General features: G+C 35.5%; 2 protein-coding genes across 2 annotated transcripts; both read right to left on the reverse strand.

Annotated features, from left to right (window-relative positions):
• Positions 1-1,941: 1,941 nt before the first annotated feature.
• On the reverse strand, positions 1,942-26,477 carry LOC113514242 (transcription factor SUM-1). Its single transcript, XM_026898270.3, has 4 exons — positions 26,075-26,477; positions 8,312-8,443; positions 4,169-4,277; positions 1,942-3,814 (listed from the first exon to the last, which is right to left on the reverse strand). Exons 1-4 carry the CDS (start codon positions 26,348-26,350, stop codon positions 3,729-3,731), a joined length of 603 nt encoding a protein of 200 aa, XP_026754071.1. The 5' UTR covers positions 26,351-26,477; the 3' UTR covers positions 1,942-3,728.
• On the reverse strand, positions 15,733-17,385 carry LOC128200280 (uncharacterized). The gene is given in 1 exon segment (XM_052893203.1): positions 15,733-17,385. A coding segment is annotated over 1 exon segment (1,482 nt). The 5' UTR covers positions 17,333-17,385; the 3' UTR covers positions 15,733-15,850.
• Positions 26,478-26,674: the final 197 nt, after the last annotated feature.

Raw genomic sequence — 26,674 nt, forward strand, 5'->3', positions numbered from 1 at the left:
CGAGTTAAAACCATGTTTTCTCTAAATAAATCATATTAGATGTAGTGTTATTTGGAACATTTGGCAACCTCTCCGATGGGCGTTACCTACCACCGCAATTATTGTCACGCCCATATCTCAAATGCGACTATCTTTCATGTATAACAGCGTCGCGATATTGCTATACACATGAGAGAACAGAAGCGCTATAATAAACTGCATTATCAACCAACTTCAAAAAGAAAGAGGTTCTTAATTCAATTGTATTTTTTATGTTTGTTACCTCATAACTTCAAAAGTAGACCGATTTGGAAAATTCTTTTTCTTTTATTTGAGAGATTATATTTACAGATCCTATAGAAATCTTGTCAAAATCTGTTCAATAATTTAGTTTTCAAATCAAAAAAACTGATTATGCCACAATTGAAGTGATTTTTTTTATGGGACACAATCTTAATTACCTTATTTTAGTCAAATAAAAAAAATATGATTACGACTATAATACCTTATGAGTAAACAGACTCATTTATCTACTTTTGCTGTGGAGAAAAACGTAATCATGATGACATGATATCCCTTCTTTCCGCCGAGCATACAACGTAAGAGGTGGCGAGCCTACCGCTGTCGCTCGCATTATTTTTGTTAATAATATAATATTGTTTTGAAATTAGTGCTTCGGATGTTAGTTGGATAATTAAATTGACACAGTGGTTATTCAGATTGCTTAGTGTGAATTATCTGAATGTATCGATACCTATACTCAGCATTTTTTAGTCGAAGGGTAAACGGATGTCATGATTAGTTGTTCGCAACATTAGCCAAAATGCGACTTACAGGCGATCGAAAGATAATTTTCAAATTAATGAAACCGCACTAAGTACTCAGATACGAACTCACGACCTTTGCGTCAAAGTAAAGTAACATTAGAAACTTTTTTGGTCACTTGAAAATATAACCGTAAATAAAATTATAAAATAAAATATAACTATATAACCTAATATTCTATATCTATTACACAAGCCTATAACGTCGTCTTGGGCGGAGTCAAACCCAGAGCCAAGCAACGCCCATCGGCGCCGGCGCATATATTAGGCAAAATAAATTTCGCTTTAGTAGACGGCATTAGAACTATTGCATATTATTTTTGTAACATTAAACGATAGGTTATTTAAGAATATCTAATATACAGGTCTGGGGGAACGAAAATGTTAATAATGGGATCTAAATGATCCCTTGCTAGTAATCAGGTCGACCTCCACATGTTTCCCCCTGAAAACTGTCATGGTTAATTCTAGTAGAATTCGTCACGATGGGCTAACTGACCTGCCTTTTCATCCTCACCTGTCATCCCTTAATGGTACCCCGCCAGCGTATTCCGATAGCGCAAGCGAGGTTACCATTCCATTATAGTTTATTTTATCAACTGTAACTTTTAAGATTATAAAAAAAAAATATTAGGCGCCATATTTCCTGTTTCTAAAATCTGTCATTCGAGGATTCAGCCTGCTGGTAAATTTATCACTAAGTACTTACATGTCTAAAATTAATTAATGATATTATTATGGCAATTGCAACTGACTGCAGTTTTCAAATTAAAGGTTTTATCTACATTAATTGGGGACCAATTTTAATGTACTTATTAGATGGGTCGTTAGCTTGTTTGCCGTAGTTTTTTTTATGGGTGAAAATGGTATGGTAACCCCGCCTGCGCTAACGGAATACGCTGGCGGAGCACCAGTGAAGGGTGATAGATGAAAATGAAAACAGGCAGTGATACACACACAATACAGACAATGATAGTTTGCAGGGAGAACCGCGAGAAGGTCGACCTGGTTGGGTATATTGCTAGCAATGGGATTCTCAGTCTCTATTACTAACAATCCCTTTTCCCTCTACCTGTTTGCCGTAGTTGTAAGTATAAAAAAATGGGTAGGTCCCTACTATTAAAGAAACAAAAAGACAAGTTTATAATTTATTTATTGTCTACTTAGCTATTTAACTATTGATATGTATATAAAATCTCATGTCTCTGGTATTTTTCTACATTTTCTTAATATTCTGAATAAATATTTACATCATAGAACTTAACTTATTGTACCTAAATATATTAAATGGTTTTAGCAACAAATTAAATATTTGATTTTATTTTTAAGGTTGGTATTAATTTATTATATTTAACATTACTACAATTACGGAAGTACCTACTATTTTACTTATTTAAGAGTAACATTTTATTATACGTAAATATATTTGTTAATTTTGAGCAAATTCTATTTAGCATGTTTATGTAATGTCTACCTAAGCTTATTTTAAATTAAGTCCAAATCCCGTTGAGCATTCTGATTTGAATTGATATGTATTAAAAAAAAAAAAACAATAAAAATTATCATCGTAATACAAATACTATGAATGCTAAAACTGTCATGCATTCATTAATTTCTGAGTAATTCAAACCAAATTAAATTCGCATTTATTGCATAAAATTATCTAATTACCTACTTTCATTTGAGCATTTTACCCCATTTCTCCAGTATACTGTAATACCTAGCCCTCTAATATGTTCCAATAGGAATTGTCGGGCAAATTTTATATCTATCAATTGATCATTTATCTGCAAAAACATAAGAACAGTTTAAAGTTTGATGTTGCAGACTATGTAGCGCGCTATACTTTATATTTATGAAATAATTTAATAAATCGATTCCCGCAGTTACATAAACTACCTCAAACATATAAACAAACAACTTTTAAACCCACAACTGCTACCATGTGAGGCGGCCCCCGATTTCAAGATATTTTACACCGCCTTCGTTGCCAGACATGAAGGGCATTGATGCCAGAGACCTGGGGGTAGCCGACGCCTATGATGATTTCGGGACATAAGAGTTCGCCCCGAGGCCCTCATCTGAACTCTTCTAGGATGGCTGAGAAGACGCGGTCGTCGTTATACAAGGTCTCTAACATACCAATATGTTAAAGATCTTGTATAACCTCTACGTATCATACGAGCCTCTAACATTTTCTTTCCGGACAACCATTTACCTTGTTCTCCAAGCAATTGATAATTTGAGATGTTTATAATAATATAGACTAGGATTCCAACTTAAATATGTCGGATTGCTTAGGTATTATTTTTTTATCTACTACTGTAGGCAACAAATACAACCCTGAAGACTTGATTAATGATAATCATGACTATACCATATTTTAAGTCGCTTCTAGAGACAAATCTATTGATAGATACATTTTCGTTCACATATGTAAGAACAATACCCATTGTATTGCTGTCTTGTTCAATGTCGTTTCAATCGTTACAGATAACGTATCTATCGAATAATTCGTTCGCCACTTGTCTAGAATTTCACAAGAAATCTCAAGTAGATTTCTTATAACGTCTGGACACATTTTTAAACTTTCTAATCTATGGCCCACACCGTATATTCTTTAAGTAGTCTGTGAGCTTCAGGGTCGGCAACGCGCGCGTAATACCTCTGGTATTGCAGGCGTTCATAGGCTACGGTAACCGCTTACCATCAGGTGGGCCGTATGCTTGTTTGCCACCTCAGTGGTATAAAAAAAAAAAAAGAGCTACACTGATTTCTTCACTATGTACTAAGACCAAAGATTCAGCGAATCTGAATAACAAACCGATACCAGTACCAATTTCGGAGTACTTCTAGGCTCCAGTTTGAAGAGAAATCCCGGGTATTTACTAATGTATTGAAAGCTAAATGTTGTCCTTGCATGCGTCATGCGTGATTGTCTTTCACTGCTAACGCTTGCACGATGCACCGTAGTCTTGCAAGACTGTTAACTGCACAACTGGGGCTCTCATCTGGAACATAACATTTATCTTAAATATAAAGGAACGTCCAATATTTACGCGAAATTTAATTTTTTTATTTCAAACATAGATACACAGATACATTCAAGAAGAACTTCAAACATATAAAACTAAGTATTAAGTATGATTAAGTAAAATATTTCGTATTGTCCCGGCATAGAATAGGACGCCCCTTCCTTTCCTGTGGGTGTCGTAAGAGGCGAAAAAGGGAATGCGAGGTATGAGCAGCAGCATCCTTTCTTATAACATCTCCAAAGCCTAATTGTGGTTTCCAATCCGCCTGCCAAGCATTCAGCATTGGACAGTTAAAGGCTGATAATGATGATGATGAAGTGAAATACTAACTATTAAGGAATGGCGTCTCTTTTTCCATCTTGGTCTCCCGTGAGTCGCAGTGTGACCGGGCGACTGTCACCGGCGACTCCATGTAGCTCTTACAGCTTTCAGACTCCAACTGAGGAAAAGAAACTCCCTTACAGCCTGAACACAATTGCATATAAATATAAATTCATTATACATCCATAACATCCATTATCGTTTAAAAAGTGCACACCTTACTGTTCGGAAATAACATGACGTGGTCTCGAGGTTAGCACATTATATCCTGTACATATACATAACAGAATATAACATAATGGAAGGTCTACTATAAAACCTGATTTTTAAAAATCCAACCTGAATTCCCCGCATATAATGAAGCAACTTCAGAACGAAATTAAATGGATTAAGATTCATTATGAACTACACGATAAAGTTTCCAAACTATTGAAATGGTATCATTGTTAATAACATTTCTTTCTTTATTTTATTCAGCTGTAATTTTGTTCGGTTCTGAAATTTCGTGATTAACGTATATGTCAAATAAATGATGATTTACCTCTTTCGGTCAACTAATTTGCTATTTCTAATGTAGGTATTAAACTTTATTAGACAAATAAAAACAAAGAAAAAAATAACAAATTTAATTTTTATAAATAAAATAAAATAGCCATAAACTGTAAAAGCAAATCGGATAGTGTTAAGTACTCTATAATTTTAAATTTTATTTCTTAAAAAAATTGCAATTTTAGATTGTATGTGAGACTATTTTGAGTAGTCTATAAAGCGGGAGCAATTCATACCCGAATTCCGACCGTAAAAAATATCATAATCGGTCTATAATTAACAAAGATGTCGCATAACATATTTACAATACACATACATTAATGCGAGAAGTTCTCTATTCTCGTATTTGATGTGGCTTCGAAATACTAAACACACACTAAAATAAGCATCAAATGTTGGTTAAAACAATTTCGCTATCCACAACATTTTATGACCACCATATTTATTCCGTTATGGTCTTATTACAGACTGTCTACACGCGGTAGCAGCAATTAAAATAATTCGATATCTTCCCTCCGTCTTGTCTGATTCTATTTCGATGCGCGCGCGCACGTGTACCGATAAATAATCCGTGGACATGGATTAATGACAATTTAACATCGCGACACGCACATAACAGGGTTGTCAAAACTTTGTAATTTATTTTTTTATTTCGATATAACACAAACTGAAAGAGGGCATTGTGAAAGTGTTATACCTATTTTGGACCCCGGACAGATGGAAAAACAAACTATATATTTTTTAACTTTTACAGAAATAAATTAAAAAATTAGTTGTAAAACCGTAATTCTTCTGATGCAAATGAAATGCATGATTAACTAATTATATATAACTTAATACAAACGATGAGATAAATAAAAAAATACGTCTAGTGTTTTTAACAATTTTTTTTAATTCAGTTGACTATATTTATACTATTTTTTTTTTATTAAAAAATATAATTGCCAGTGTTTAAGTATAATAAAAAAGTATTAAATTAATTCAAAATCGAAACTCGGACACAGAGAAAGTGAGGCGGGGGGAGGGGTAGGATGTAAGTATACAAAAAAAGATTAATTAATTTTTTAAGCCTTATCATAAGTAATATAACACTATATCTACTAATATATTTATAAAGCAACTTTCAACATGCATATATCTTTTTTGTAATGGAGTGCCAGTGTCTCTTGTTGAATTATACTACTCAGAACTAAATATAAAATTATCAAATAAAATTCAGTACTCTAAATTCTATTATATACCTAGTTACCGACCGACTTATTAAGTCGGTCTAAAACGGTCTAACTAGGTATAAAAGTAAAAAGTAAAAGCATCTTGATAAAATAATAAAACTAAATATAAAACATAATATTTTGTAACAACCCTGAAAACAAGTGACGCGTGCACCACCGACGACGTTGCAAGATCGGTGCCTACAGAGCTTTTCGTTCATGCTGACCGGCATCTACAAAAATATATCAATATATTTATAATAATGGATTCTTTTCTATTAATGTAATTATAATTTTATTTCCATTTGTTATGTTCGCCGATGGCTTTATGTGCTGCAACGGTGAAAAGGTAACTCAAATATTAGGTGTTTTCAATTTTCCAATCTTCTAGAATCTAGAAAATAGCCTAGAGTCTAGACTAATTTCTAAAACTATATACATTGTAGATAAAAACAATGTGCTCATTAATAAAGTCCCTAATGGGTTCGACAGAGACATTTCTCAACTGTTTCTGTTATTGTAAACATAACCTTTGCATGTCCACATTTTGTCTAGCGTATGAGAATAATTTTGGTTTATTATCGATGGTGAAAATTTAAATTGACAAGCCTTTGATATTGGCTAGATTTTAAATCATGGCCTTTGTCTTTATAATCTATAAGTCGGAGTAAGTAGATTACTAATTGACTATTATTGGCTGACGACACTCTCTGCTTTCTATAATCGATGGTAATTTATGATTAAAATTTTCCTTTTCTTATTTAATTATAAATCACTTTATAAATTACCTTTCTTAAAACACCTCTCGTATATTACAGAACCTAAACATATCTGAACGGTACATTCATATCAAATTATTACAGCGATCTCCCGAACTGATGTCGCGAATCAAAACTTCTTTGACGGGAACGTTGTGACATATGCGCGCGCAGAAATAGCTATCCGGACAAGATGGCGGCTTGCACAAAATAATAAACATAATTTGATTCATGCTCAAGAGTATCAGGTTTAAAGGAATAGCGATATTGATACTCTACTTTGCATCCGAACTCAAATTGGTGCAACTGCACCTATAAACGTGGATACAGAAAACATAAACACAGATATGCACGAAGTGAACACAATACACGGTCAGCTCTTATAAACCTATTGTACTGGGATTTTTGTTGATGAAAATAAAAAGGATGAAGTCAAGCCATTTGGCTCATCGCTAGGAATTAAAAATGATGTTTTCCTAACCTTAACCTACCTTAGAGCATATTGCTAGTGATGGGGCTAGCCACCCCATTACTAACAATCCCCTACTGTAGCTACCTACCAGGGTTGTATTTCGATCTGAAGGATAAAATAGTCAAGATACATTTTATTTCATTTATTAAACATCTTACTATTCAAGAGTGACAAGCAACATTGAAAACCGCAAATTTGCAGTTACATCACAAAAAAAGTTTTAACAATTTTTTTAAATTTAATTTTGTAAAAAATCCTCGGGTTGTAAGTGTCTGACTTGGTTGGTTTTTATGAAGCTTAAAATAGTCAACAAGCATAGCGTATCTGATAAAAAGTAGTAAATGACATAGAATAGTACTTGGACATGAATACCGCCATGGACATCATAGAAATCATAGTGATTAACTAACGCCTGAAACACAGGTTTTTCATGCCTACCTCGGGAGTTAAAGACTTCACACTATTTTGTAACAACAAGTGAAATAAAGATTTATTACCTATTATTATTAGTGACGACTATGCGTTCCCTTTCTTGAGGACTAAAAGTTCAGTTGCCTTGGATTTCATTGCCATATTCTAACTTTTAAACCGAAATACAATCGTAGAAGCTGCATCATGGTAGAAACACAAATGTAATAAAGGTACCCAAACAGGTGACTTTTGTACAGCCTTCCTATCTATCTATCTATCCATTTAAGAGCTGCGCTCTTGTCGGTACAGCCTTCCTAAATATACAAAATTTATTTATTATTCTGAACTTATTATAAACTTTTTCATACAATTTTGCGCGATAAATAGAGTGATTCCTTTATAACTTTTATATTTATTTTGTCCTATAAATAATTTAAATATAATATTAACAATTACAGTACATCAATAAATTACAATTAAGATACAATGTCTTATTCTATTACTAATTATAAAGTCTTCCAACGCACCACACCGAGGCATTGTAATCAAGATACTGACAGCATTACCTCTTAAAAATTCATTTTATTTATTAAATAATTAAATATAGATACGTCAAGATACATTGTGTGCGTAAAAATATAAAATATTAATAAAAAAAAAACGAATCAGCTAATTGGAAAATTAGCTGACAAAAAGTTGATCTTTTTTGAGACTCGACGCTCTACCCATATAATCCAAGAGTCCAACTTACAACAGCAGCAGCTCGCAGCGCCGCTTGCAGCCGCTCGATATGCTGTATAGCCGCCCGTAGTATCTCCAACTTGGGTAATCGCCCGCTGCCTGCGCGCGCTCTGATGCGAAGCTCTTCAAATGCCGCGTTTACCTGTGTCAAAAGGTCGGTATTATAGTAACATACCACCTTTATGTAGATTGCACTTTTCTTTGTAATGGTTGTGATCCAGATTTAATTTGTAATTTAGTCGTATATTTATATAAATGACTAGCTGTTGCCCGCGACTTCGTCCGCGTTTCCGTCGTTTTTCGTAAAATAAGTAGCCTATGTCCTTCCTCACGATTCAGTGGTTTTTATGTAACAGACACATTTCCCTTCACTGCTCTGCTCCTATTGATCATAGCGTGATGAAAAGTATACTATAATAATCTGTCCAGGAGTATAAAGAATAATTGTACCAAGTTTCGTTAAAATCCATCGAGTAGTTTTTTAAAACGAGTAGTTTAGTAAAAATTTTACTGATTGCATTTTTGGCATCAGTATCGATCACTAATCTCCCCCTGATAGTTATTATTTTGGAAATATATTTCATGTACAGAATTGACCTCTCTACAGATTAATAAATATGTATCGTACATTAATCATCTATACTTATAATAATAAGTATAGATGATTAATGTGCGATTCATTTGTTTTTTTTTTTCTGTTTTTACTGCGTCCGATTTGCGCCACCTTCTCTGTACTTACCTACTACTTTATGTGAAGTTGTCTGTAAGAGATTGCTGATAATGTAAGATGCCTTTTCTATTTGCATCATCATCATCATCTCAGCCATTATCCGTCCACTGCTGATCATAGGCTTCCCCAATAGACTGTCATAAGAAACGGTCCTGAACCTGCATCCACTGACTTGCAGGGAGTATGCACCATTGGGGAGTCGTAGGGAGGTTTGGAACCAAACCATTTGCATATTCTATATCAATAATCTAAGTATAGATACATTTTTCTTGTTCCAAGAAAGATTTTGTTAATATTATTACCCTCGGTAGCAGAACCAAAATTTAAGAAAGAAATATTTCCTAAATTGACTTGGAACAAGATTTTGATTTTAAATATCCTTATATTCCAAGTAAACTTCTAAAATCCTAAATGTATGTAACAATAAGATATATTCTAATATATATAACTGATACTCGTTTATATACCGATGAACATCGCTCGACATAAAACCCCAATGGACTAAATCAGAAGAATCCAATTTAAAAGTTTGGCCTATATTTCTCGAAAATCGATTTTACTTAGCGACCCACCATGCAGGTTATGATATTATTATTACATCGATAGTGCAGTTGGCTGAATTTAGGAAGGTTCTTGTGTATAAACTACAACTATGATACAATTCGAAATTGAACAATAGGTGTTTTTATATTTTTCCGTGCATCTTCACGATATCGTACGATTTTCAAGAAAATGTGTACGTGTGTGTGTATGTGTTATATTATATGTATAATGTATGTGATATATATTATTAATTATATTATTCTTTATTCTTTATTGTACACAAAACATATTGTTAATCACAATTCATTATAAACATAATGTACAAAGGCGAGCTTATCTCTAATAAAAGATTTCTTCCAGCAAAACCTTTTCATGTAGATTGTGTTATTTTAAAAATAAAAATAGGCAGTCATACGATCTGCATATATTGTATAAACTATAATTAGTATATATATAATATAATAGTTATATTATTTACGTATTATGTATAATATTATGTAATTAGGACGTTACTATCATAAAACAGTCCGTAGAACGAACGCAGTAGTATAGTGATCTGTGTTAAAAGAGAATTAGAAATAAAGCGATTCATAAAAGAAATTAACCAATTAGTCTTTTTTTATATAAATGTCAAAATATTTTTGTTTATTCCGATAATATATTGTTTCCGTCATGATAATATAAATCTCGGAATCGTGTCGGTTAATGTAAATGGTCCGTGGCTAATAAGCGAGCGCGGGCATCCGTTGGTTTAGGCATTTTACACACCAGATCATATCGTATTTTTAGATATTTTTACCCCGGCCATTTCAGGGTTAGCCATTAGGTGGTTTAAAAAAACTGTCAAGTACGAGAGGTCCTTGTGCTCGTTTCATACTGTTACGAGACTAATTAAAACGGAAATCCACTAATTAAAATTTTAAAAATAAGATGTAATTTATCAAATAAAAGTTAACTATATCTTTTTAAATTTATAAACCAATAACTACGTATATAAAAATTATTACCAATTTAAATAAATAGAATACTGAACATACTTCAAAATTGTTATGTAATATCTTTAAGCGGTAATTTGTACATACATTTATTTACCAGTCAATTCACGGATACATCGTCAAATAGTATAAAATAAAGTTACTCTCCGCGTCTACCTGATTCTCTGCTTAGTTCTTTGAAACTATGCAACGAATATGGGTTTCATTATCATTGAGATTTTTTACCGAAGATTTATATACCTATAACTAACTTTATGCCCGCTACTTCGCACGCATGGATTTCAAAAATCAATAAAACAGTCCACTTCTAGGTGGCGTAAAACAAAATATATATCAGATTTTAAGTCACACCCTCAGAAATACAACTGTGAAAAAAGCGTTCCATTAAGGGATGTAGTATTTGCGTGATGCCAAAACAAATACACAATTAAACATAATTATTAAAACTAGTATAGTTTTGTATTCCATTGGTCTTATCTTCAATACCTCTTAGCTATTTTTTTTAAATCTCCCATGTACAGACTTCGTTTTGTTTAATGTTGCATATTTTTTTATGCAACTTAGAATGGCAAACAAAGTGGCGGCCCACCTGATGGAAAGTGATAACGGTCGCCTATAGACATGAGCAGTGCCATGGGCATAACAGAGTATACTGTTTCACCCATGATACTCCCCATGCGTTGCTATTCCTGAGGACTCAGGTGTTATTCCTCTGTAAGTTCACTGCCATATCCCACCCTTCAAACTAAAACACAGCCATGCAAACTAGTATATTGTATATTATATGCATATTAACACCGATAATAAGATGCACCCGTGTAATACCGTGCTGTGTCACTAGTCTAGTATAATCTAAAGCAATTCCTCTTGTATATTTAGTTCAAAGACTTTCGAGGCCAACGTAATGATTTAGGGTCCCTACATGCAGTGCGACAGCGTCCTAACATCATTAGAGCGACACAAAGACACGGTCCGCGACAGATTTATCGTTGGCCAATCACAATATTTAACGCCACTACAAAACGGTACAAGCATTTAAAAATAAAAATAAATTGTAGCGTCTTTGAGTGCGGCAGTAAATTTGTTTTTATGTGAAATTAAGATGTCCGTCGTATATTCAGATGTTTATTGACGGTGTGTTTCTATTTTTATTGGTAGGGTAGCTGCGGGCGGACGGCGGGTGGGTGCGACTCGAGGAACCCGCGAAAACGGCATTACTAAGTTACGATAAATTAGTATGCACTAATTTATTATTACATTCTAATTTATCATTATTATATATTTATTTTAATTTATTAATAATTCAGCCCAATACAACAGTGTTACTATAAGAAAACTCTTTTAGAGTCAAGTTAGCCCTTTATCGATTTCTTTTTCTACTTAATAATTTTATAATCTTTTTTTTTATGTGCACAATAAAGTATAAATATTAATAACAATAATATTTTTAAGCAAATTCAAAAAGAAAGTTCCCTGTTGCCCTGTATTTCTTTTATCTATATCTATACTTTTATATTTATATAATAACTCGTCGTATTATAAATAAATAGGGGAAAAATATTGTCGTTTGTTTGTAATGGATAAAATCTAAAACTAGTCAACCAATTTTTAAAGTTTTTTCACCTATAAAAAGCTATTTTGAAAAAAAAATTGAGTTTTCTACGAAAATTACAATAATTGTAAAAATAATTATAATTATAGCCCAAGGTATCGAAAATATAAAATACTAATTTATCTTTCTATCTAGCTACTCGTGCGAAGCCGGGGCGAATAGTTAGCGCACTTATATGACACGACAGCTTCGCCAATCTAAACTGATTTTAATAATGTTTTTGCAGTCAATATAATTTACTTCCTTATTGGTTCATTATGATTTATGTAACAATTTTTTTTTTAAAGAAAAATTTAAATCTAAAATGACAATAACAATGTTTAAAAGTCTATAACAGTTACTTAATATAAAAAAGCATAATAATAACCGACCGACCCTTAATTTAATTAAGGCAGCATTTTATAATGTAACTATATTATCATGTATTTAAGGTAAATATAAATGTATGCTTTATTTGTTGTCCTTAAATAAATAAACAAATTGCTAAGATAAAAAAATAAATAATATAATAAAAATGTGTATCTAAGTAAGTTCAAACATCAGAATATTCTAAATCAAGCTTTTAATTATCTACACTTATTTAAAAATAAACTCCACTCATGGGAGCTATTTTAAAATATATGCAAATATGATTAGTCAAATTCATTATTAATTTTATAGATTCATTAAAATATTAAATCGCTCGACTGCGTACAGCTTAACTATTCATGTTTACATTTTGTGTGCTAGCTTTTTTGTAACTTTTATTATTATTTACCTTTTTTTGTCTTTTTACTATATTCTATGCACGTTGAAGGACGATATATAAAATTTTTGGAGTTGAAATCTATTTAGTAATCATAATTTTATGATCAATACTTTCGTTGAATCTGTACGTTACAATTTGGTATTTTTTCTTTTTGATTTGATATTTTTGGCTATGGTTTTAATAATTTTATTTATATTTATCAATAATCGATATATATATATATAATAATCAATAAAAATTAATAATTTAATATATTTATCACCTGAAGCACGCGCCGAGTATAAATGCGAGTAATTGATTACTTTCAGATAAATTACTAAGACTTGAGTAGTAAGTCTATCTGCATCTATTTATAAATTACTAAGTTCGACAAACAGACAGACAGACGTGCTAAGATTAAAATTATTCATTAATTATACCAAGCAATCTAAAATAAAACATACATATTTAGTTTTGCTTTGTTGCATGAACTCACTTAAAGACTTCATTATTATCATATCGTATCAGGCGTTATCTGTCCACTACTGATCATAGGTCTCCTCCTTGAGGGTTTTGCCAGTAGTTGCTACGCTTGGCAAGCGCGTTGGCAACCGTATTCAAGCCTTGAAGATTTATTTATTTATTTATTCATTAAAAATAATTACAACATTATAACAGCAAAAGCCAAATCAATGTTATAAATCTAGTGTGCTAACATACAAAGTTATAATAAAAGTATTTAATCTTATTTAAGATATTCCAAGAGGGAAGTCGGTGCCCATTGCTAGACCATTAAGTTCCCTAAGTCGCCTCCTACAACACCCACGGCAAACGCAGCGGTGGCCCATTCTACGCAAAACCACAAAGCAAACATGAAGAGATTTAATAACCATAAACTTAGGATGAGACCGATTACTAACGTTTAAAAACCTGTCGAATGTAAAAAGATTAATTGAAAAAGTCACTTAAAACTTGACAAGTAGAATTTATTATAGGGTATTATCCAAAGCATATTTGTATTACAAAAACGTACTATTCGCGCAATATATTCTATAGGAAGTCGAAAATCATTAGGAGAAAAATTTTAAAGAAGTAAATATTCTCGCTGTAGCTTCACAGTAGTAATCTTTTTTTTATATACGTAGGAATCTTTAACTGTTTCTTAAAAACAGCGATCTTAATATAATAATACAAAGTTGCTATTCCGAAGTATCGTTTAGAAAAAGTTGATAGGTCTTTTATAGGAATGGGCATTAAATGTTATAATAAGATACCGAAGGATATTTTGCATGTACCTTTTAATAAATTTAAAACGATTATTAAAAAAACACTTATTGAATAAGGCCTATTACACTTTAAACGATTACTTGAATAACAAGCGTGCATGGTGTTAGTCGATCATGCACGGGCTTTGTAATGATCATATAATTTTAGACATAGTCATCACTTAAATAAATATACGTGTACTTATAATATATGTATATGTAAACAGAGATTTAAAAGAATAACTGTTAAGTTTCTTGCGGGCTCTTGTCAACAGATAATAACTATCCGAATCCCGCAGTAGGTTTAAAAAATGACGATTTAAAAGTGCTTGTAAAGAAGTCTATTTTGAGAATTGAAGAATATAAGATTTAAGAATTTGACGAAAGGTCGAGACATGGTGATACTTAGTAAGAAGGGTCCCTTGGAAGTTAAAGGAAACTTAAAGAGCCTCTTATGAAACTCGCGCGCTTCTGGTTATTGATAATTTTTATTCTCATAAAAATTTTTAATTCTATTTCTCACAAATACTAAAAAGAAGGAATTGAGGAAAAGACGTTACAAAAATATTTTTATTTGTTTAAAAAAGTTTGGAAATAAAACAGAATTAAGTCATTAAGTCCGCCTCTTGTACCAAACATTTTGTTTTAATGTAGTCAATAAAATAGCTTTATATAACAGAACTTTGATCAGTTTCGTCACTTTTCTATAATAAATGTGCTTTTCTTCTACACTCTTGGATGTCACACTGATTTTACGTCCGCCGTTGTCAAGTTAATGCAAGTAAATGAACTGGGTTGGAAATAAAACGGCTCGTGAGTTAATAGCGTTTAAAGTGGGCTTTTTGTGGACGACCGGTCCCACGGGACACGGGTGTCACAACAAATTAACTGCAGAGTGGCGCATCACTAGAGAAGTGTAGGGTTGGTCCGTTATCTATGCCATATAAAAATATTGAGAAAGAAATACAATAGCTTAGCAATACTTTTTATAAATTTTATTGATAATTCCAAATAAGCTCCATAGTCACTCTCTCTTTCTTCTTTTAAGATCTTCCGTTTGTACTATTATTCTGTTTTTATTATTATTATTCTGAGTAAAAGCAGTATAACAGTACATCCGTTTATTATAATGGTATACAATGGCAGGGCAATAGTGGAAGATGAAAGATAATGCCGGGACCACACGACAGCCCTTTATACTAGAGAGAATAAGATGAAACCACACACAGTGGTTCCCAGGAGGATGAAACCAACTGATATGGTTTCATGATCCTGGAAACCACTGTGAGTGGTTTCATCTTATTCTCTCTAGTATAAAGGGCTGTATAGAATGAACCATCCCTTACTCTCCCGTAGGTGTCGTAAGAAGCGACTAAAGGAACTGAATGGTCGAGGGATGGCCAGCAGCGTCCCTTTAAAAACATCACTGAAAGGTCGATGGACCGCCTTTTAGGTCAAAGGGTCCGAATTTGTCGTCAAAATGTATTAAAAATTAAAAGGCAAAATTAGTCATCAAAACTATGTCCGTCTTCTCATCGGTCTTTTTCAAAGTCCTTTTGTTTTGTCCCAAGCTGTCAGTTTTAATTGTCGAATGTCTTAGCGGCCAGCGATAAAACCGGTCAAAGAGGCCGCAACATCCCCACCTCCAGTATTGGAAGCCAATACTTCAGGCGTGGCCTAAGCGCGGACGTCTAGTCTGGCCAGTTTTGTCACTGGTCGCTTATAGAGTCCGGTCGAAGTCAGCACGTCAGCTACTCGAACCTTGCCGTCCTTCCCAGGATACACTGCCGTCACTCGTCCTTTGGGCCACTGGTTTCGTGGGAGTTGATCGTCAGTTACAATTACAACGTCATCAGTCATTAATGGTCGTGTTTCTTGTCAAAACCATTTGTCTCGTCTTGTCAAAGTTGGTAGGTACTCTTTTACCCAACGTTTCCAGGTAAGGTCGGCTAGCCGCTGGGAGTGACGCCAGGATCGTCGCAGTATGTCACCGTCGTCAAAGGTACTCAAAGGATGGTCCATGTCATTTGTCTTCGTCATCAAAAAGTCATTCGGAGTTAAAGGTAAGTCGTCGTCCTTGTCAATAGGTACATACGTTAGTGGTCTACTATTTACAAAATGTTCTGTCTCCGCTAGGAGTGTTGACAGAACTTGATCACTCGGCGCTGTTTCTTTTAGAGTGACACGGAGAGCAGTCTTAACAGAGCGCACCATTCGCTCCCAACAACCTCCCATATGAGGAGCGTTAGGGGCGATAAAGTGCCAGTCAATTCCCCTGGTACTTCCCATCCTAGTTAGTTCGTCTTTGTCCAAGGCCGCCACGGACAATTTCAGCTCACGGTCGGCTCCTTTAAAAGTGGTGGCATTGTCACTCCATATTTGTCTTGGGCAACCACGACGAGCAATGAAACGTCGGATGGCCATGATAGCACTGCTTGTTGATAAATCATGTGTCACCTCAATATGGATAGCTCGAACCGTAAGACAGGTGAAAAGAGCTCCATATCTCTTCTCTCGATGACGGCCTACCTTGACCAGCATTGGGCCGAAATAGTCCAGACCCGTATACTGGAAAGCGCGTCCACCAGGAGTCAGCCTTATATCGGGTAATGACCCCATCAGAGGTGGGTCAGGTCTTGCTCTCCTTATTCTACATAACTGACAGTCGTTCCAAATAGACTTGACAGCGTTCCTTCCACCGATTATCCAAAAACGTTGTCGAAGATTATTAAATACCAGTTCCCGTCCACTATGGGCTGCATCTTGATGGTACTGGTGCATGATGAGACGCGTAAATTTGTCTTTTGGATGCAAAATGATTGGGTGTCGAGTGTCATTGCCAACATTCGCTTCGCGAATCCTCCCATCAACGCGGAGAATGGCGTCTCCATCCAGAAATGGCGTTAATTGGCATAGAAAACTCTCTTTGTCCACTTGTCCACATTTTTTAATATTTTTAATATCGTCAGAAAATATTCTTCTTTGACTATCCTTAATAAGCGCCTTCTCTGCTTCTTTAACTTCGTCCGCTGTCAATTCACCTCGTTTTCTGTTATCTTTGTGAATCCAGTTACATACAGCGCGGTAGAACCACGCGGTACTTCTTATTAGCCTCCAAAACTTTGAGAATCGGCTGACGTCAGGCAGATTAACGGGCATTTCAGTTAAAACTAAGATGGTTTTCACCTCAACGTCGTCAGGATCAACAATGAATTCAGTCTCTTCTGACGGCCAGAATTCCTTGGATCCCCGGAGAAACTGTGGTCCATATAACCATCTCGTATTATCCTCGGTAACTGTCTCTCTAGTTGCATCGTCTGCTGCATTTAGGCCTGACGGTACCCACCTCCAGTGATTAACGTCGGTTAACTCGGAGATCTCGCTGACACGATGGGCGACGAAAGGCTTAAAACGACCGCTGTCAGAACGAAGCCAGCTCAGAACAGTCATAGAGTCAGACCAAAGTGTTATGCTTGCATCAAAGTGTTGCTTCAATGTGTGAGCTAGTCTAGCACCCAGCAAGGCAGCCTGTAACTCGAGGCGAGGTATGCTCATTACTTTGAGTGGTGCGACGTGAGCACGTGCCAAGACGAAAGCTACATGCCAACTACCATCTGACATCTTGACGCGTAGATATGCAACGCTCGCATAAGCCTTACTGCTTGCATCGCAAAAAATGTGAAGTTCTAAGTCAGCTTGTTTGTCACACATGTCAGTAAAAAGCCAACGAGGAAGTCTAAAGTCGCTGACCTTTTGTAATTCCAACAACCATAACTGCCATTCCTTGAAACTAGTCGATTCGATTTCATCGTCCCAGCTGATTTTGGATTTCCAGACATTTTGCAGGAGAATTCGCCCCTTCACTGTCACATATAAGAGGAAACCCAAAGGATCAAAAATGGACATCGTCAATCTTAATATGTCACGCTTGGTTGGTTTCTTCACCCCTGACTTAATGTCCTCGCTCACCTTAGGAAGCTTCAATAGAAAGATAAACTCATCGGAATCCTGGTTCCAGCGCACTCCAAGCACACGTTCTACCTGATCATCCTTGGAGTCAGAGAGGATCTTCAGGATACACGGGGATAGCTTGTCTGAAGGTAAGTGTTCCAATAGTGTATGAGAATTAGAGACAAAATTCCTTATATTGAAGCCGCCTGCAGCATGTATACGTATTACATCATCCACTACGCGTACCAAGTCATCCTCATTGTCAAAAGAGTGGATGTAGTCGTCGACGTAATGGTGGTCTATAATAGCTTTGACAGCTTCTGGGTGAGTCGCCTCATATCTACGAGCATTCAAATTTTTTACATATTGAGCTGATGATGGTGAACAGACAGCTCCAAAAGTCATGACATTCATGACATAAACGTCATTATTCCAGAGAAGTCTTTGGGCATGTCGGTCATCTTCCCTAATAAGTACTCTATGAAACATCTCTTGGATGTCACCAATTACACAATATTTGCCTAGACGGAACCCTAATAATACAGCAGGCAAAGATGTTAAAAAATCAGGTCCACTCAATAAGAAGTCATTGAGTGACTTACCGTCAGACTTAGCTGCACAGTCAAGTACAATTCGCAACTTATTAGGCTTATTAGGATTAAAAACGGCAAAGTGAGGAAGATACCATGTCTTATTGGTCTGGATCGAGGCCTCTTCAGGAGTTAATTTTGAGATGTATCCTTTATCAACATTCTCCTGGATCTTCTCCTCATACTTGACAGCAAGCTCAGGATACCTACGAAATTTTCTCTGGATACCTATAAGTCTACTCTTCGCCTGTGGGTAGCTATTCGGGAGCTGAACGTCATCAGACCTCCAGAGTAGGCCGGTCTCCCATCGTCCTTGAGGCAAGAGTTTCGTGGTCTGTTCCATAATCTTCAGCGCCAGCTGATCCTCTCGAGAACGAGGAAAGTCACCTGTCTGCTTCACGCCGAAAGACTCTGTGGAAAAAGATCTCTTAACGAGGTCGTGTAATTCGTCACAAGAGCATAGATGTAATATAGTTCTGTCATTCGCTATACTACGAAGTCCTATGTTCCCATGTACAACATAACCCAAGTCCGTCTTAGATATTATAGGTCCGTTCTTATGTCCTTGTATTATTTGTCTAGTAATAATTAAGTCAATATTATCTTGTCCAATTAATAATTCAATCTTTCTAGGTCGTATGTCATAGTCTGTCACATAGTCAGTCACATAAGGAAATTTATTTACAATATTTTTATATGAAATACTATCTACTACAATATTCAAATTATTTATAGAACGAACACTATTTACACTATACACATTTTTTTCATTCAAACCGCGAATATTAAATGACACTATTTTTGAGTCCGTCTCTGTGGTTGACATTCCGGACACACCACGCATGTGTAGATTTGTCGTCGGACCAGTAATGCCTGCCTTCTCGAGCAGAGCAGCATCAACCAGGCTCACAGATGCGCCTTCATCAAAGAGAGCGAAGGTAGTGACGTCACCTTTTGTACCTGATACAACTACTGGCACGACCTTCAGTAGTACATGCGAGCTTTGACTGTCGTTGCTCACTGTCATTTTGGCATGGTTAACTGATATTACTCTATCATCAGTATCGTTGCGTGGGGCAGCATGAAGCAAGGTGTGATGAGCACGGACACATTCAGGAACAGAGCATTTAATTTTTCTCTTACAGGCTTTTAGTTGGTGTCGTACAGATAGACAAGAGAAACATAACTTTTTGTCAGTTACCAACTTCCAGCGGTCGTCTATCGTCATCCGTTTGAAATCATCACAATCACTTAGTCGATGATTACTGTTGCAGAGCACACATGTAGGTGATGATGATGAAACTGTAGCTACCACCGGTCTCCATGGTCTATGGTCAGGCTTGGTCGGCGGCTTCGCAACAGTATTATTTACAGTCCTTATAGGCAGCGGAGCAATATAAGTGGCGGCGTTAGCTACGGTCATGAGCCACTCAGATACATGACATAAAGTAGCAATATTTACATTTTTATTCGATATATACATACTCCATTGATATTTCAATAGTGACGGCAGTTTACTTATTATTTCTCGAATTAAAGTGGGATTAGTCAGATGTCCAACCTCTTCTGTCATTTTCATCGTAGCTACAACATTTTGAATTGCAGTCGCATATTCTATTAAATGATTGACGTCGTCATGACGGACTTCACGCATGAGCCTTATTTTATTCAACATGACTTCTATGATTAATTCAGGTCTACCAAATCGTAACTTCAATGTGTCTATTATTAGTTTTAGGTTTGTAGCACTCACCAACAGCGCAGATACAGCGTCACGCGCACGGCCCTTCAGGCAGCGCGCTAGTCGTTCGATGTTTTCATCGTCGCTATAACCACACAGCCGTGTTGTCGATATATACTGCCTATAGAACAACGGCCACTCATCAGGCTCACCGCTATACAAGGGCAGCTCCTTTGCGCTTATTTGCCTGGCTAGGAGTTTAGACATGTTCGTGTTGTCATTCTCTAGTCTGCGTGTAGGAATGTGTGGTGGTACAGGCATCATTTCAGGCTGTGTCTGTGTATCAGTATTGATAGCCGTCGAGATAGCGTGAGGCATACTAATATTATTTTGATACACCATACCTGAGGTTGTAGGCAGACGTAGGGACTCGCGTGACTGTGTCCTATTGAGCATGAGGAGGTTCTCTTCATCTTCAAGTGCTTGTGCTGATAATGCAAGTTTTTCTTCGATGAGTCTGGTTTGTATCAACGCGCGCTCTTCCGCGGCTTGCAATTGTAGTTGTAGGAGTCGTTGTCTTCTTACTACAGTCGATGTGGACGTACTAGAGTGCGAACGGGCGGATGGCGTGGGTGAGGGCTGGCGGCTACCGTGGGCGGACTGTCGGTCGTGTTCACCCTGGTCAGCAGTAGCAAGCAGCGTCGTCGGAATTGTCGTCATCTTCGCTTGTCTTCGTGTCTGCACCATAGGTTGGTTGTAGTTTGTTCGAAGGACCACTTGAAAGGTCGATGGACCGCCTTTTAGGTCAAAGGGTCCGAATTTGTCGTCAAAATGTGTTAAAAATTAAAAGGCAAAATTAGTCATCAAAACTATGTCCGTCTTCTCATCGGTCTTTTTCAAAGTCCTTTTGTTTTGTCCCAAGCTGTCAGTTTTAATTGTCGAATGTCTTAGCGGCCAGCGATAAAACCGGTCAAAGAGGCCGCAACAATCACTAAAGGCTAACTGCGGTTGCCCATCTGCCTGCCAAGCATGGCCACTACTAGCAAACCCCCCTCTATGGGGGAGGCTTATGTTCAACAGCAACAGTTAGCGGCTAAAATGATGTTATTTATTATTTTATACAACTTAGAATGGCACACAAGCTGACGACCCACCTGATGGAAAGTGATAACCGTCGCCTATACTCTGTACCCTGTAAATTCACTGCCATATACCACCCTTCAAACCGAAACGCAGCCATGCAAACACAACGGCTTCACGGTAAAAACACTTATGGAAGAGAAGTACCCAAGCAAACGACTTTTGTACAAACTCTCTCTAGTTTTAATGTTGATAAGGAATTGTACATACATAAAATTTGCCTAATAAAATACTTTTGTTTATAATTAATAATAGTGCAGCGACACCCCTGATGGAATGTCGCACATGGGAGTGATTTCAAAGTTCACGGGATTAATTTCGGCATCAATACATGCCAGATCGAGAGGTAGAAAGCTCGCTTCCGTTTTTACACTGGTACCTACTGACAGTGTAAAATAAATAAACCTTTAAATAAAGTTTAAACCCGCATTCGTTCATCAGTCCAGTAAGTACCACATTATATTAAAACCCAGCTGATTATGGGGTTTTTCTTTAATAGATAAAAATGGAATGGTAACCCCGCCCGCGCTATCGGTATACACCGACGAGGCACCAGTGGAAAATGATAGGTGAGAATGAATGCAGATCAGTTGGCCCACCATGATGAATTCATCAAGAATTATGAATTTATCATGATAGTTTCCAGAGGGAACCGCGTGGAGGTCGACCTGATTAGGAATATTGCTAGCAATGGGATTCTTAGTCTCCATTATTTACAATTCCTTTCTCCCCGCTGATTATGGGGTAGGCTCATGTTCAGCAGTGATATGATAATAATGATGAAACCTTAATTGCAGAACCCAAAAAATTTTATTGATAATTTTATTTTATTATGCAATTTTAATATTATCATAATTATGTTAAAACGAATAGACGTATTGTCTATTTTATACCTATATATTACCTTTACAAACATACTAATACTGAGGAAAGAAATTGTTAGTAATGGACCATTGCTAGCAAAATACCAAAATAAACCAGCCCCATTGTTAGCAATATACCTTGTTAAGTCAACCTCCCCGCTGTTCCCCCTAGAAACTGATTCTTGAATCCGTCACGATGGGTTAGTTAGACCTGCTTTTGTCGTCACCTATCATCCCTCATTGGTGCCTACCAGCGTTTACCAATAGGGCAGGCGTGGTTACCATTCCATTTTCACCCATTAAAAAAAACAAACACACTAGTACTAAATACCCAAGAATAATACAAAGGTCTTATATTGTGCTGAAGTCGAGATCATCGAAAAATAATTGAAAAGTCACAAGAATAATGTAGAATAAATTATAAATAAATTTGTTCTGCAAAGTAATTTAGTTTTTATTATGTTCTAATTCTAAACATGTGAAACCGGCACACATCCACTTGTAAGGGTAATAAAAATTTTTGATCCGCCTTCGATTCCGGGCTAATCCCATAATCTCGTATACGTGACATACAGACGGACGACACTTTATTTATATTAAATCTGGAGACATCTCGTCACAGGAGATTAAAGAGTTAAACTAAGTCGGCTACAAGAATAAATTGGAATGTCTTTTCAAATTTTCTTATAAATAACAAAAGACACTTATCACCAAAAATATTCCATCGTACCTAGGTAACTACCCAAAAGTTCAAATTGGTTAACGGTCAAATCCATTATGGTAATATAATTCTAAATTTAAATATTTTCGATCTAAACCTTATTATTCAATCGATTATAAAAACAAATACCTATTAAAATTGAATTAGAATCGATGACGTAGGTAATTAAGTATGAAACTTTGAGTTGGAAACGTCTTTTGTTGTATAATCGTGATGAAGTTTGCACGATGCAGGGCTGCAGGAAGCGAGCACAATTTACTTCAAGGGTGAACTTTTTAATATCACTGAATATAGGTACACATTTATTTCGTTACAAGAGGAAGTGACGAGAGGAACCTTAACGATTAACTGTGAGTGAGGGCGTTCAATACTAATGTATATAACATTGATAGTTCTCAATATTTGTTTACGCCGTGCTAAGAGGCAATTTCATAATTCAAAGAAAAAAATCACTTATTTGTAACCTATTATTCATTAAGCTTTCTACATTATTAGATAATTATTATTATCATAATTATTAACTGTGTAGTGTTGAATATAAGCCTCCCTCATAAGGGAGAGCCTTACCAGTCGTTGCCATGCTTGGTAGGCATAAGCCACCCCTTTCTTTCCCATGGATGTCGCAAAAGGCGACTAAGGGAACTTCGGGGATTGTCAGCAGCGTCCTTCTTAAAACATCCTAAAAGCTTAACTGCGGTTGCCAACCCACCTACCAAGCGTGGCAACTACTAGGAAAACTTCCCTTATGAGGAAGACTTATGTCCAGCAGTGGACAGTTAACGGCTAAAATAATTATAATAAATAGGTATGTGTATGTTTATTACGCATACACTTAATATAACGTAAGTAGAGTTTACTTTTTTTTTGTTTTTTTTTTTATTTGTTCTTGTTTTGTGCGCTACTGTGTGGGCCGCATGCTTCTTCGATTAAAATATTTCTTTCTTCTCCTTCTTCTTCTTCAGAAGAAGAAGAATATATATATAGAAATATATTTTCCTTGGTCTTATTTTGTAGATATGAATATCACAAAAGATATTCGAATATAAAACAGAAGCTCTCAAAATCTCTGCTCGGTTTAATTTTTTTTTTTATCTAACGTAGTTTTGAACTGAAATAATAGTAGAATAGAGAATTATTTAGGTAATTTATTATTTTTTTTAGAATCCACCCTCTTATCTATGACTAACAGTAAATTTGAAGAATACATCAGTTCACTTGAACATAAGAGCTATATAATTCATCTGAGATGAGAGCAAATTTTCACTTATCATCATCAGTGATTCAATGGGATCTTACTAGATCTGTTCACACTAGTGTAGTCGGATATTGGAACCAATTGCAAACAATTACAGTACTCTCTTGGAGACCATTCACATGGTGGACTTAGATGAGACTTTTATTATGACAATAACGGAAAACTCAGGGTGTATCTAATTTTGAATGATAGTTTTTCATTAGTAACATACATTTTTATAATGGGCTAAATGGCAGATTATATATATTCTTTACTGCACTTGTAAAACTGCACTTGTATGTTACATTTAAAAAAATAAAACCGTTTAATAATCTATCTATAAATGTTGTGAGCAAGGGTTATATTGATTGGTGAGACACCAAAAATTAACAAATTTTCAAATATTTTATAATACTATTAAAGAAGTAAGGATTAGACATAAATGATCTATTGCCATGGACTGAACGACTGATTATGATGTGAACATGTCAAAGATAGTCGTATTTATATATAAGTATTTATCAGACCTAACAACAAATTATGGGCGTGCTAGTAAATAACAACACCTGAGTGTAATTGTTTGAATTTATTTGGTGGCCAAAAAAAAACGATAAACGTGAACAATTCCGTACAAATGTTCTGCTACCGGAGCACAAAATTATTTTATTGTATTCCAAATCCGATTATAGTGGAAATCCAATGAGATATACTAATATCCACATATTGTAAGTCTTACAAGTTTGTAAGCATTTAAAAAACATATACGTAGGTATAAAAAAAAAATACAGGCAAAAAAACTTGTTTCGATAATCTTTTATATTGTATTTCCATTAAATTTCATGTTACTACAGAGAGAAATGTACTGTCAGTAATGGAGTCTAACAGTCTCACTGCTAGCATAATACCCCGTCGGGTCGACCTCCACGCGGTCTCCCCTCCCCCTCCCCCTGCCCCTGGAAACCATCGTGATGAATTACTGTTCATTTCATCTTGATAGACCTGCTTCCATCCTCACCTATTATCCCTCACTGGTGCGGCGAGGTTACCATTTAATTTTCCAGCCATCCATTAAAAAAAAATTGTTTTCTTAAAAATGTTATGTATTGTGTCGTGTTTTGTGCCTTGAATATTTTTCTTATACTTGCAAATCGCACTTTGATAAACATTGTAATAGCACAATAATTTGATGAAATTATTGCTTTGTTTACATAATATTCAGTTTGCTAGATGGCAGCGATGCCAAAAGTATTTTATTTATCCTCGTATTGTAGATTTAATAGTAGGTATTGTTCAATTTGTATCTATTTGAATCTAAGGGAAATTTATAACAAATGCATATCTACCCTATCTACTTATAAATATTTATATATATGAAGCATTTGTGTCAAATAAATTGTCTTTGTGGTTTAGGTAACATGTTATAATTAACTTTTTTTTTTTCATATATAAAATAAGAAAATTAGACTGAAAATGAGATACTATCTACTTAATATTATTCATTCCAATATGGTACCCTCTGTACATTCATAGTTTCTAGTGAATGTCTAGATAATTATCGGCAAACCGATTGTGACGAAAAAACTTAAATTATTCAAAGCTTTTCGGATTGAAACAACTTTGAAGTTACTTTCGTATACTAAAATATTAAAGCGGGTGAATCGGTCCCCAGCATCGATTGAAAAAACCTTTGGTCGATGAAAAATTTAACAGGAAAAACGCACTTTTCTTAGCCGCCGGCGCTCCCGCAACGTCGCAGCTTTCCGTCGGTCGACAGCCGCCGTTTTCCTCTTACACGCTTTGCATGCCCAAGCCAAACATCGTCTGCTTGGCCCCAAAACATGTTGCACGTGGTCTTCTTCTTTCGCGCCATTTTCTCCGCCATTTTGGGTTTCAACATTTTTTACCTCATTTTTCACTTGGCAACACTGATCTGACTTTTCGCTCGCTTTTTGAAAATCAAACTCTTTATAATTATAATCAAAGACACTATAACTCATTTTGACACTTAACGAAAATGGCCAGTGTTTTTATAGTTACTCCACAATAAATGTTTGAAGATTTTGGTTTTTTTTCGGGCGTTCGTCGCCGCGACACACGCGACACTGCTTAGTCGAGGGTGGACTCGAGATTTGAGAAAATATATGCTATTAATAAACAGTCTAGCCAACGTTGAGAGATGCCAATTTATTACTGTTTAGATTGAAATTGATGCTGGCAATATTTTTCCGTTAAATTTGTTACGTTGAAAGCGTGGGGACGTTTTTATTCGTAGCTCGTTTTCGTGTTGTGAATCGATTTTTAATGTGCCGTTTCATTTGAAA

The sequence above is a fragment of the Galleria mellonella genome, unplaced genomic scaffold (genome assembly GCF_026898425.1).
Source record: "Galleria mellonella isolate WM207_F2 unplaced genomic scaffold, CSIRO_AGI_GalMel_v1 utg172, whole genome shotgun sequence".
Classification (NCBI taxonomy): domain Eukaryota; kingdom Metazoa; phylum Arthropoda; class Insecta; order Lepidoptera; family Pyralidae; genus Galleria; species Galleria mellonella.

What these genes read in the sequence shown, in the direction of transcription:
- LOC113514242 (XM_026898270.3), bottom strand. Translation starts at nt 26,350, where the DNA reads ATGAGTTATAGTGTCTTTGATTATAATTATAAAGAGTTTGATTTTCAA. An exon ending in AGCGCCGGCGGCTAAGAAAA is followed by an intron (nt 8,444 to 26,074) that starts GTGCGTTTTTCC and finishes CTTTTGACACAG; the next exon opens with GTAAACGCGGCATTTGAAGA. An exon ending in CGCTGCGAGCTGCTGCTGTT is followed by an intron (nt 4,278 to 8,311) that starts GTAAGTTGGACT and finishes TCTTTTCCTCAG; the next exon opens with TTGGAGTCTGAAAGCTGTAA.